Source organism: Brassica oleracea, chromosome C5 (genome assembly GCF_000695525.1).
Source record: "Brassica oleracea var. oleracea cultivar TO1000 chromosome C5, BOL, whole genome shotgun sequence".
Lineage (NCBI taxonomy): Eukaryota > Viridiplantae > Streptophyta > Magnoliopsida > Brassicales > Brassicaceae > Brassica > Brassica oleracea.
This window is the reverse complement of record NC_027752.1, coordinates 23886061-23899736: the sequence shown is the minus strand read 5'-3', so window position 1 is coordinate 23899736 and position 13676 is coordinate 23886061. Positions and strand designations below refer to the sequence as shown.

Genomic DNA, 13676 nt, shown 5'->3' with positions numbered 1-13676 from the left:
CCAAGGTAGGACCCCTCTCCGCCTTCTTGAGCTATGCCTAAAGATTCTTTTATGTCAGCCTTTGTCTGATCACAGATCTCTGCACCAAAAATAATAGACGACTTTGCTGTGTTGATCACTTGACCAGAGGCTTCTCCATACAGTTTTAAGCAACTCATGATCTCTTCACTCTCCAAGACTGTGGCTTCACACATTAGTAAGCTGTCATCGGCAAACAGCAGATGATGAACTAGTGGACACTTTGACGCCATCTTAATACCGTGGAGCTTCTCATGAGCTTCCGCTTGATTAAGGACATTGACCAGAGCCTCCGCACAGAGTATGAACAGGAAAGGAGAGAGAGGGTCTCCCTGCCTCAGACCTCTCTCCGGTCTAATGAAGCTATGTGAGCAGCCGTTGAGAAGGACAACATAAATAACCGAGTTGATACACAGCATAACCCATCTGATCCAAGTTCTTGCAAAGCCCATTTTCTCTAGTAGAATCTCCACAAAGTTCCACTCTACCCTGTCATAAGCCTTGGACATATCATTTTTAATGGCCATTGAAGTCTCACCAACCTTCTTGTTCGTTCTTAGGCCATGAACCATCTCATGAGCCACAATGATGTTATCTGTGATTAATCTGCCTGCAACAAAGGCTCCTTGTGTATCAGAGACAATGTCTAGAAGGACTTGTTTCAATCTGTCACATAGAATTCTCGAGATGATTTTATACTGAACAGAACATAGACTAATAGGTCTCATATCTTTCATTTCAGCTGTATTGGGGACCTTTGGTATCAGACTCAACTGCGTGTGGTTCCATCCATCCGGCATCACTGATGTAAGGAAGAAGCGCTGCACTGCTTGGACGATTCTAAGACCAACTATGTGCCAATACTGTTGGTAGAAGCAGCCTGTTAATCCATCTTCTCCAGGGGCGCTGCTCCCTTTCACTCCAAAGGCAGCTTTTCTGATATCTTCTAAAGTCACTGATCTTGTTAGGATCTCGTTCATAGTTGAAGTGACCTTAACCGGGAACCCTGAGAACAAGGCTTCCATATCTATCGGGTTGGTGCTCATAAAGAGGTCTCTGTAGAACTCCACTGCTATGTTGCCTTTAGAACCCTCTGAGTAGTGTTCCTGTCCGGATAAGTCTCTTAGCATTAAGACTTTGTTCTTGAGTCTTCTTCCTCGTACTGTATTGTGAAAAAAGCAGTATTTCTATCACCTTCTCTGAGCCATTCCACCCTGCTACGTTGCCTCCAGAATCTTTCTTCTTCATTCAGAGCCACTGAGAGGTTATATTTTAAAGTCCTCATCCTCTGAGCACTCGGAAACTGCTTAGCTATCTCCTTTTCCAGGTCCATTTTCAGTTGGTCGATCCTGGTTTTGGAGTTGAGATTTTCAGTCCTTTTCAATTTTGCCAACTCCGTTCTACATCTTGCGATGCAGTCCATAATGCTAGCCTCTAAGTTCTCAGAATCAACACTCCAGCATCGAGCTATAGCTTCCTCAACCCCTTTCTTCCCGTACAGCCTTTTGTCGAAGAAGAATCTGCCTTTGTGTTTCTCCTCTACTTCCAGAGCGAAGTTCAAGCGAATGGGCTTATGATCTGATACTCTCATGTCCATGTACTCTGCTTTGGATCTTGGAAACAAGCGAAACCAAGCATCACTTCCAAAGCTCCTGTCGAGTCTGCACTGGACCCAAACTTTGTCCCTCCAGCCTGTCCATGACGAGAAGTTACCATGGCTTGTGGGTTCCTTGATTTTACACGTATCAGCCATATTTCTGAAGTCCCAGAAAGTACTTTCTTCTTTGATGGCTCCACCTAGCTTTTCATCATTGCTCCTTAGCTCATTAGAGTCCCCGATCAACATCCATGCCTCGTCTCTTTGTATGCCAATACTCAGGAGACGATCCCAAACTAGTTTCCTCCTCCCCCTCACTGGATCTCCATAGACGCACGTGGGATAGAAGGATAAAGATCCCATAGTAACTCTTAGATCAATTATCCTGTCATCACTTGTCAGGATATCAACAACATAACTCTTTTTCCACATAATATCCAAGCCTCCATTTCTCCCAATAGGCTTAACTGTAAGCAACTTATCGTAACCCAAACTCATTTTCAAACTCTCCATGTAACTAGATTTTTGTTTAGTCTCCATTAGAAACCAAAAATCAGGAAAATACACCCGGCGCATCTCCCTGATCCGTTGAACTGTCTCGGTGTTTCCAGCCCCTCGACAGTTCCAGCTCAGTATGCTCATTGGGGAGGCAGCGGCTTCAATACGGAAGCCACCGGATTAATTTGAGTTTGGTTTTGTTACTTAGACCCTTCTCCTGTCGAGTCTGTTGCTTTTCTCTTAGCCATTCCCTCGCTTATGTCCTCTGAATTGTCACCGTTCCCATTCTTCGTAGACGCACCAGTTAGTAGACGGAGCCTTCTCTTCCAAGCTGGAGGTCTGTTCCTTGGTTTCTTCTGAGTAATGATAGTCCCAGAAGCAGAAGGCTTGCTAGAAGCCCCCATACAGAAACCCGTAGGACTTCCAGCATTCAGAGAATGTGTTGATGATTGTCCTGAACTGACCTCATCAATCTCACGCTGACCAGGGAGGGATCTTGTCTTAGGAGATGACTCAGCTCCCTTGGAGTAGATATATTGAAGTTGCTCTCCCTCTTTGTCGTAGCAGAGGACCATCCCGGCACCTTTTAACAAGTCTGTAGTGAAGGCAGGGCGGTAGTTGAGTTCTTTCTCCCTTTTCTCTTGGATACTTTGATTGACTCTCTCAATTCTAGCTCTTCGATCAGTAGGGTCAGCATGGGAGATATACAACATGGCACTTTGTTGTTGTTCTTTCGAGAGTTCAGGGAACATGGGAGGGAAGCCAGGTGGCCCTTCCAAAAAAAGTGTTTCCTGTGTAGAGACCTCTTTGCCTTTTCTTTTGTCTGTATCACTTAGTGGAGGTTTTGGAGCAGACGCTGGTAGCCTATGAGCATGGTGTTGTTTCTTTAACATCGGGCACTGGGCCTTCTCATGAGTCAGTCTTAGACAATGAAAACACTTCTTTCGGAGCTTCTCATTCTCATAGGTGATGTAGACACTTTTACCGCCTGGTATGTTGAGGACTTTCTCATTTCTTGCAGGTTTAGAGATATCAAAAATCACTTGAGCCCTGATAAAATCAGCCTTCTGAGACACCTTAGGGTCGTAGGCTACCTCCTTCACGAAGCCAATTGCCTTAGCCAGCATGTGCATCGTATCAAGCATGTAGAAGTTACACGGGATGTTTCTGATGCGCACCCAGACAGCGAACTTAGTGAGGAAATCTTCTGGTGGCGACTCGGTCCATCTTTCCAAGAGCATTGTCCAATGATTGAAAGACCAAGGGCGATCATTAAGCACGGTTTGGAGATCCTCTTCACGCTTGAAGATGAACTGGAACTTCTCTCTAGAAAGAGCGATTCCTCTCACTCTGCCCACCACTCTCCAGTGCTTTGGCATCTCTTCTATCATGCGTGGCATGGCCTGGCATTCCGGGTTTAGTAGCCTGCCAAGCAAACTACATTCGTTCTCTTCAAATACCCTAAAGCGGGGTTCATCAGGGAGGTTGATCGGTTTATCGTCTTCCAGTGACATGGCTTTCATCACAGAGTTAAGCTCCATAGACATTGGTAGCTTACGTTTGTCGTCGTCTCTGGAGAACCACCGTGTCTCGCTTTGTTTAGGTAATAAGTCAATCACGAGTGATTGGCGGTGACCTTTAATGTTACTTATTTCAGATACTTTTTTTGCGAAATCATAATGATGATTGGGAGTATTGAGCAAGCAAAGAATGAAAATTTGGGAAGTTTCCTGTTTTAAAAATATTGGCGGTAGAGGAAAAGGAAAGAAATAATAAGGAAAATTCAAACTTGCCCGAAAAGATACCGTAGCAAAAGCCAGTAATTATGCTCTACTCACAAAAGAGAGAGGAGGGAATTAAATACTCGATCACCGGAAAAGATTTCCGGTTGAGAGCTAAAAAAGAGACCTTTCGACCGCAAAACTGTGTAATAACTACTGATAATGATTTATTTTAATAAGTTAAAATTGAAAAAAATGTTAGAGGACACACTAATTTTATAAAAAAATTATCATCCAAAATCATTAATTGTCATATATATTTTATCCACATTAGATAATTCCGTAATTTTTATTTATGGAAAGAATGAAGAACATTAATAATTAATATTTGCTTAATTTAATAAAAAAATATTATATATTTAGATGGACCAACATATTTCTCTAGAGATTCTAAGAATCATTGTGATAATGACACATGACTACCTCAAATGTTGTAATGTTTCTCTTTTAATATAGGAGATAACTTATATATAAACAGTTTATATAAGTACAAATAAAACATTGTATTGTTTGTTTTAGATTTACGATAGAGTTCATTTCTATATTTTCTTACACTTCAATATATTTTGATAATGTATTAAAATTATATCTAAACCAAATTTAAATTAGATGAAACATATTCAAATACACCGAAATCATATAATAAAAATATAAAAGTCAATTTTCTAAAATTTATATAATGTATATATGGTAAAATCAGTTATTTTTTATTTTATAAAAATATATATCCTCAAATAGAAAAGTATAAAAATATTTTTTTTATAAATTAATAAAATGCTATAATACCAACATTATTAATTTATAGAATTTTTACAGTATTTTAGTTTAATCCACTCAATAGAGATAATTAAGTCGCAAACCATTGCACAACTGTATCCGGTCTTTCGCAGACCACAGTATCCGGTTTAAGTCGCGTCGACAAAGAAAAAAAGGATAAGTCGCAAACCGTCAACGACAGTATCCGGTCTATCTCTTTAAACGCTAAACATTAATTCTAGGGTTCATCTCCCCCCCTAAAGCTCTCATTATCCTTCTCCATTGCTTCCCTCAGAGAGCGTAATCATGGTCGCCATGGCAGCGAGTTTCGCTCAATCTCCCTCCTTTCTGCGTCGAAATTCCAGAAACGCCTCTGGGTCGATTCTCCTGACGGCGAGCTCCCCTGGATCCATCCGATTCAGCTCCGGACCTCAATTTCGCCACAGAGTATGTCTCCAATTCTCTTACGTTTGATGAAAATCGAGTTTTCTCATATTCTCTACGAACATTCATTGTCTCGAAAAAACCTAACTTTTTGATTTGAATCCTTTATCTCTCTGCTTTGCAGCACAGCTCTTGTCTTAAACTCCCGAGACCATCGCAAAGCAGAACAACTTCTCTTAAGTCTCGGAGAAGCTTTGTGGTTAAATCTTCAGCTTCTGGTGATGCGTCTGACTCAATTGCGCCACTTCAGTTGAAGTCTCCGGTGGGGCAGTTTCTGTCGCAGATACTCGTGAGCCATCCTCATCTTGTCCCAGCAGCTATTGAGCAACAGCTTGAACAGCTTCAAACCGACCGAGAAGCTGAGGAACATATCAAAGATTCATTCTCCTCCCTTCCTGGAACAGACATTGTTCTTTACAGGTTTGTTTCTCACATGCCCACCCTTCTGATGGTTTTGTTCTTGAATTAAATTTTGCTATTGTGTGTTTAGGAGAATAGCTGAGGTTAAGGAGAAGGAGAGAAGGAAGGCTTTGGAAGAGATTTTATATGCATTAGTTGTTCAGAAGTTCATGGACGCTAATGTTTCACTTGTGCCATCCATAACCTCATCATCTACGGATCCGTCTGGGAGAGTTGATACTTGGCCGGCACAAGACGGGGAACTCGAGCAACTTCACTCCCCTGAGGTTTACGAGATGATTCAGAATCATCTTTCCATCATTCTTAAAAACCGTGAGGGTGATCTGTCAACTGTAGCACAGATAAGCAAGCTCGGAATTGGACAGGTATATGCTGCTTCTGTGATGTATGGCTATTTCCTGAAGCGGATCGACCAAAGGTTTCAGCTTGAGAAGACGATGAAGATTCTTCCAGGTGGGTCAGATGAAGGTGAGACTAGCATTGAGCAAGCAGGGAGGGAAACAGAGAGAAGCTTCTATGAAGAAGCGGAAGAGACTTATCAAGCTGTCTCCTCAAACCAAGAAGTTGGTTCGTTTGTGGGAGGGATCAATGCCAGTGGTGGTTCCAGCAGCGAAACGAAACAATCCCGGTTAAAGACATACGTCATGTCCTTTGACGGAGAAACCCTTCAGAGATACGCTACAATCAGATCAAGAGAAGCAGTTGGGATCATCGAGAAGCACACAGAGGCGTTGTTTGGGAGGCCAGAGATTGTGATAACACCGCAAGGCATTGATTCGTCCAAGGGCGAGCACATAAAGATCAGTTTCAAGGGACTGAAGAGGCTTGTGTTGGAGGCTGTGACGTTTGGTTCGTTCCTCTGGGATGTGGAGAGTCATGTAGATTCAAGGTATCACTTCGTACTGAACTGAAATTGACTGTCTGTTTGGTGATACTGTAGTTTCTCTGGGAGGCTTTGGTGGGTTTTCTTTGTAATATATGCACGGACCAACTTGTATTTGTTGTTCTCTGAGTACTTAGATTCATCAATACCTATGTTAAGTCGCTGAACGAGCTAAGGTTTGCTTGCGAAGCTGCTTCAAGTTCCAACATATGGTTTATAGAAAAACAAATTGAGACTGTTCTTTAAATGATTATCAATAAGCATAGAGTAAAGAAACAAACAGTAAATGATATTTTTATTATTTTGTCTGCAAGCTGTTCTCTGTTTTCTTCAGGTTCAGTAAGTGGTACTGGTAGTAGAAAAAAAGATTGCAATAATGAGTTTACTTATATGGTAATGAAAGAACCAACTCCCTATGCTCGCTGAGATTACTCTTCCTTCTGTCTCAACTGCTGCTTCCAAAAGGTCCTTGCAGATACGGTAAATGTACCTGTCAGTGTATACAAGAGATAGATATCAGTAAAGTTAGACGTGGGCTGGTGATTATTACCAGTAGAGAAGAATTCCTGCAGCGCAAAGAACCACATTCCTCTGAGCCTTGTAGATCTGTGGTTTAATGTAAACACACTCAAACTCGTTAGTAAACAATCTTAGACATTTCAGAGCGAAAAAAAGACAAAACTAGGGATGAACTAACTATCCGAGGTTTGATACTACATAACCAGAAGAGGTTGCTTGTCCAGGAAGATACAGATTTTGTGATAGATAATGACGCACATTACTAAGAATCACAAGAAGATTGTGTAAACTGAATTAAACCCATGAAGCTAGAGCTATGATTTAAGAGCACATCAATATGAGACTTAAAAAAAAAAGACATGTTTGAGAGAGTAGTATCTATACAACATTGAGAGCAAATTCTCACACACTATTTTAGTTACAATCCTGAATCCTTAGATCAAAACAGGCCTAAGCATAGAAACTCAGATGTAAAATCAAAGAGTAAGGTACTAATAACATTGGTGATAATTGTTTACATTCTGCAAGTGGTACTTACAGATTTCTCATAGCGATCACGCTCTGTAGCAGTGCATACATCAGAGGAGCAAGAGAGCCTATGCTCATTCTTCCAGTATATATGTCTGAAAACAGAGTAATCAATTAACACACAAAGGTAATCACTAGCGGATCAAAAACATAACTAAGAAACACCGAGGAGCTGAAAATGCGGACGATGGAAGCAACAGGTTGGAGAATAAGAGAGACAAGTGACACTCATCTTACTTCTAAGACTAAGGCCTTCTGGTTGGATGGACTTCACGCTGGTGTTAACTCAGGCGATGTTGTTAACATCCACAATGTGAGTCTCACAAGCTTCTAAGGCTTCTCCGTTATTTTATACTCTTACTTTTGCATGGAGACGCTAGACTTCCTGAAGAATAAAACCAGATGGAAGAATGGTTTCAGTATACAGGTTTTGCTATTGTTGATTCTTATGTTTTGCAGGCCAAAGGAAATGGATATGCCATGAACACTTCCAACGAGCTTAAGTTTGTAAAGGAAGTAGCAAGTGCAACTAGTGTTATTGATCATGTATGTTAGTCTTGCTAGTTCTTACTAGTTCCTAGTAATTTCAGAGTCATGGTGGCCCTTTAGTTTGTCAAATTTATATTAAAATATTGGTAAGAAAACGAAATGGAACCCAATTCAATAAGATCTCGCAATGAACATCATAAAAACATCTCCAATTCAAGATTTTTCATAGAATATCTCAGCTAAAAAGCTAACAAAAAAAATTAACAGATGGAAACAAAAAGAAATTAACATTTGAGAACCTGAAATACGTTTAAAACATATTATACTTTCTAATTAATCTTTTATATTAGATTTTAATTATATATAATTAAATTGTATTAGAATCTTCTCTATTAAAAGAGAAAATACATTTTAAAATAACCTTGATTCTATGTGGGATATTATAAGATATGTCATTGTAATTTAAAAGATATATAAAATTTGTGCAACCTACAGAAATGAATTACATGGAAATAAAGATAATATTGATACATTTGTAAACTAACTATATAGTTTTCTTTTGTTAAAACATTTTGTTAATTAAGAATAATTATTTTATGATAATTATTTATAACCTACGAAGTTAACTAATATTATCATGATGGAGCTGATAATCTTATATTATAATAATATGATTTTAGTTTACATCAAATTAACCAAAATATAAGATTATTTATTTATATTTATATTATGGTATAACTTTTATGTAATATAGTTTTCATCAATAATATTTTTTTAAAGTCTAGAATATTTTTTCAAACACTCCATGTATTTCTATATTGAATAAAATATTCGTAGAAAAAGAACTTTTTTGTCTCGGACGGTAAAAAATTATGAGAACATTAAAATTACATAGTAATTAGAAAGAGGATAATAAATAGGTAAGCAGAGTACGGGTACATGATCATACAATTTTGAATATTCATAAATTATAATAGAACACACACTTCTTTATTTGATGTTTAATTACAATAGAATATAGAATACCTTTCATCAGAATTTCAGCAATTTGAAATAAGATCTCAAAATAATTATAATTTTTTAAGTTATAATAAAGCATAAAACAAACGCCATATGCCACTAAAAACAATCATCACATGATTATATATTTTACAGAATTAAATATATAGATAATATATTGTCGGTTGAAAATATTAAGGTGGTGTTGTTCATTCTTTTAATATTATTTAAATCTAAGTAAAACCATTATTCGAATGATCATTCAAAATTCTATTTTAAAATCTAGTATTATTAGATATGGTATTTATAAATTTAATGTAAAATATGATGTTATTCAATGAATGATTTAAATCCAGTTTTAAAAATCTAGTGTTATTCAACTTCAAAAATTTGAAAGTAGTTTGTATTTAAAATTGATTTCAAATCATCTGTGATTGATTCTCATGAACAAATGATTGAAATCAAAATACAAGGTATACTACGTATATGTTAGAATTATTTAACTAAAAATTATGTTTAAATTATATGTTTGATGTCAAAAAAAATATTTTTAAATTTAAAAATTTTAATTAATTACAAAACCTGACAACTCATTTTAAATCACTGATTGAATCGACCCCTAAATGATTTTCAATCAACTAAAACTAATAACCTCTTTCACTAAAATGTTGATATATTTCAATAGTTAATAAATTTTAAATTATTAATATTATTACATAATCATTAATTTTACTAAAATATATGAAACTATTGAATTAATTCTATTGATTGTTAGTTTCACTAAAATATTTGTTTATCGTAGTTATAACAAAAGTAAAATATTATACACATCAAAGCCTTCAGCCCAAAAAAATATATATTATACACATCAAGATTTTTCACTTCTACGTAAAACTTAAAATATTATTTTATTAAAAACATTACATATAAACAGAAAATTTGGTATATAAAGATGAATTAGTTAGTCTAAATAATGCTTATTTTACCAAGGTACATATTTTTAACGGAAAACATTACATTATATTTTTATAGCATAAATTGGTTAATAACATAGTTGTAAATATATTTTTAAATTTGTATTGAAAATTACGCTTTTAAAATCCAAAAGGAATAAATTAAAAATTAAAAATTAAGGCTTTCATTTCATTTCATAAATTCAAGATCAAAATGACATTTCTAATATTTCCTTGTAATTTTAAAAACAAAATATGTAGAACAATGTTTATAATTGTTTTCAATATCTAAAAAATTATCTCTAAGAAAAATATTTTATATAAATAAACAATCTGAACCAAAATTATAAGTATAATTTTAAAAACATACATAAATTATGTACAATATATATAATATTTATTAAATAAAATTCTATAAACTAAAAAGTAATCTCATGTTTAATATATGTATAGAAGTTTGAATTCGTTTAAAACAAAATATATTAACTAACTTTAGTACAATTAGAATTCTGAAATTCTGTGAATTATAAGAACACAAAAAATAATTCCTAAAGCAAATAATTTAGAACATAATTAATAAAAATATAAATTACTATATGATTTTCATTAAATATAAAAACTGTCTTTTATTTTTGATTTCATATTATTTTTATTTGACTAATTTAAATTAACAAATTTTGAACTAAGTAATGAAAAATATATTAACTTCATTAACAACTAATTGATAAAGTAGTAATTTTTAAAAACAATTATATATTAATGATGAAAATAGTATAGTACAATTATGCAATATATAAAACCAAATTTTAAATATAGTGCTTATTATATAAACTAAAATTTTAACAAGTTAAATAAAATCTGTGCACACGCACGACTCAGACTCTAGTACGATATTATTTTGATTATAATTATCATATTTTAGGGATTGGATGTGTTTTTTTTTTTTTTTTGGTAATATGTTAAATATTATACAATTTTTGAATTTTGACAGAGTTTACGGAGACTGCTACTAGCGGAATTGCATAAACGAAACTAAACAGACGGACAAAAGCAACAATGAATTGAAACCGAAGAAGAGCGACCAACCTTATAACTAGCTAAACAGCGAGATGCGCTAAGACCAAGCGGAGCCAGAAGGTTGAAGATAAATAGCCGGTTGCCACGAGCTACCGAGAGATAGTCACTCTCAAACCTAGAAGCTACGGCTCCTGCAGCTTCCAACCACCATCCCAACACAACCAACTCGAAGAATCATAGCACAGACTTACTACCAAACCAGACAGACGCACCACTGATGGCACGAGAGAGAGCCTTCACGCGACGATGCCGTCGTTCAAACGGCAGACCTGAAGATTGCCGTCTCCAAACCCGACCCTTTGAACCGAAATCTAATATAGAGAGAGCGGACCGCACAAAAGCTAACCCTCCGGAAGTTAACCTACAAGAGAAGCAGCAAACCCAAGAGCCGAACTGCCGCACAGAGACAAGAGAATGGACACATCGACCATAGGAAAAACAAGACAATGTCACCATTAATGGGCAGAACAAGGAAGATGAATAGCCTAACCGCCGAGAGCCCCAAAGAAGAGACGAGGTATACAACCGGGAACACCGGAATGCCGCTCACAAACGGAGCCAATGAAGAACAACCGACTACACGCGCCGCCACCACGTGTTGCCAGACCGTCACGCGCCGCAACCACGCACCGTCGCTAGAACCACGTGCTGCCACTGGAGAAACCGGAAGATCGAGTTGAACGCGACCTCCGAAAAACCCCAAGCGCCTCCACCAGAGACCACTGGTGGAGATAAAGGGGACGGACCCTAGACTCGCGAAATCTCAGATCCGAACCGATACCGAAGCTTTGCGTACCACCGCCACCACACTATCACGCCGGGAAGGAACACAGGCACCGGAAAGGCCTCAACGACGCCACACTCACCTCCACTCGCACAAAAACTCAACCTTAGCAGAGGAAAACTGATGGGTAGAAAACTGATGGGTAGAAAACCCTAGACGAGACCTTCGCAGGTAACGAGAAGGAGCAGCCGACGTTCTCAAGCAGCGCCACCTCCACTAGCTTCCGACTAAGGAGACTCCACAGCAGACGGATCTGAACCCAGATCTAAACCAAGGAGGAGTTATATTCGCCGTAGAGAACACAGAGGGAGAGACGGAGAAGAAACGGACAACACGGGAAGGGGGCTCCGGCGGCCGCGCTAAGGACTTGGCAGCGACCACCGGAGAAGCATCGCGCTGAAGACTTGTCGAGTAGAGGGAATGAGGAGAAAAACTTTTAGGAGAGAGAAGCATCGCACGACTGGTCAAAATATAATGCGCATCCAAGTGATTGGATGTGTTCTAAAACCTATGTGAAACAAGATAGTACTACTAACATGTGTTCACATCAATCTTATCGTTTCTTATACAAAAATAATAATAAGAATTTCTCATATTATAAAAGAAACTTTTGTCTGAAAACACAAAACATATGTTTGTAGCAAAATAACTATTTCTCTAATAGTCCATCATACCATTATTGTTTTATTTGAAAACCAGTGTTTTGTAATTATTCATTTTTCTTTGGTACGCATATCGTTGTGTCAACTGATGTATCGTTTGTATAGGAAAACTCAGTTACCAAAAAAATGAAATAGTTTGCCATCAAGTAGCTTTCTGATGGATACACCAGTTTCAGGTAAAGAAGAACGTAACCAGTTGAAACTGAAGACACGTCAAATCAATTAAAGAAACAAAAGAAAATTTAAATCTACTTTATTAAAATAGAAATAAAAATAAGAAATAACCCTAACACTTGTAACTTAATTACAATACAATGTCATTGAAGTAATTAATAAATTTAAATCTAAATTAATTTTTTTCCTAAATCTATTCCACAAGAAATTCATGATAAATATTACACTTAATGCACATTAATACTATAAACCTTAATATGTAAAGTAAAAAACATCTTTCCATAAATTCGTGGGTATTATTCTTTATTAAATAATATTTATTACATTTTTCAAAATTTTATTGTTAATGAAATCAATTAACAATATTTAATAAAATAAAAAGATATATCGTATTTGGGAATACGAACTTAATAATGAAAACATATTTAAGAATATCTATTTTACTTGATAATTCTAAATTTGTACCTAATCAATTTTTTTAAATAATCAATTTGACTAATCTATTTAATTGACAATATTGTTTTAAATATATATAACTAAAATTCTATTAGAAAATTATTTTTAAATTATGCATGATATTACATATATTCAATTGAATTTTACCTTAAATTATTTTTCTTTAGTAAGGATTTGAAATATTCGATTTGGTAATAACATGTACATTTAAGTATTAGTATTAAAACCTAAGCTTTTTCTTATGAGAAAATTGTAATAGAGAAAGTTTCAAAAGAATATTCTTCAAGTTTTGTATGTAAAGAAAAACATTTAGACAAGATAACAATGTTCTAAAAAAAATAAAAAAAAGTTCATATAAAATAAAAATCCTACATATAATAAAATGTTAAAGTCAATAAGTTAAAATGAAATTAATTTGATAATAATATAAATACAAGAAATGCAATTACTCATTCTAACAAATTACTCATTTTAATAAGTATAATATAAATATTTTACTAAAAATGCATGACGGATATTTATATATCGGGTTGAGAAATTAAAATTAATACTACTTATATAACGGGTTGGAAATTTAAATATAGTTATCATTTATGACCAAAAACCTATCAAAACATCTCAAATATTATTTTCGCATA

The 13676-nt window shown here is 35.8% G+C and overlaps 2 protein-coding genes across 2 annotated transcripts; one reads left to right on the top strand and one right to left on the bottom strand.

Annotated features, from left to right (window-relative positions):
• Positions 1–2313: 2313 nt before the first annotated feature.
• Positions 2314–3660, bottom strand: LOC106344819 (uncharacterized protein At4g02000-like). Its single transcript, XM_013784126.1, has one exon. It carries the CDS (start codon positions 3658–3660, stop codon positions 2314–2316), a length of 1347 nt encoding a protein of 448 aa, XP_013639580.1.
• Positions 3661–4845: 1185 nt separating this feature from the next.
• On the top strand, positions 4846–6607 carry LOC106295820. Its single transcript, XM_013731811.1, has 3 exons — positions 4846–5097; positions 5219–5514; positions 5585–6607. The coding sequence occupies exons 1-3, from the start codon at positions 4957–4959 to the stop codon at positions 6423–6425; spliced, it is 1278 nt and encodes a 425-aa protein (XP_013587265.1). The 5' UTR covers positions 4846–4956; the 3' UTR covers positions 6426–6607.
• The last annotated feature ends 7069 nt before the right edge of the window (positions 6608–13676 follow it).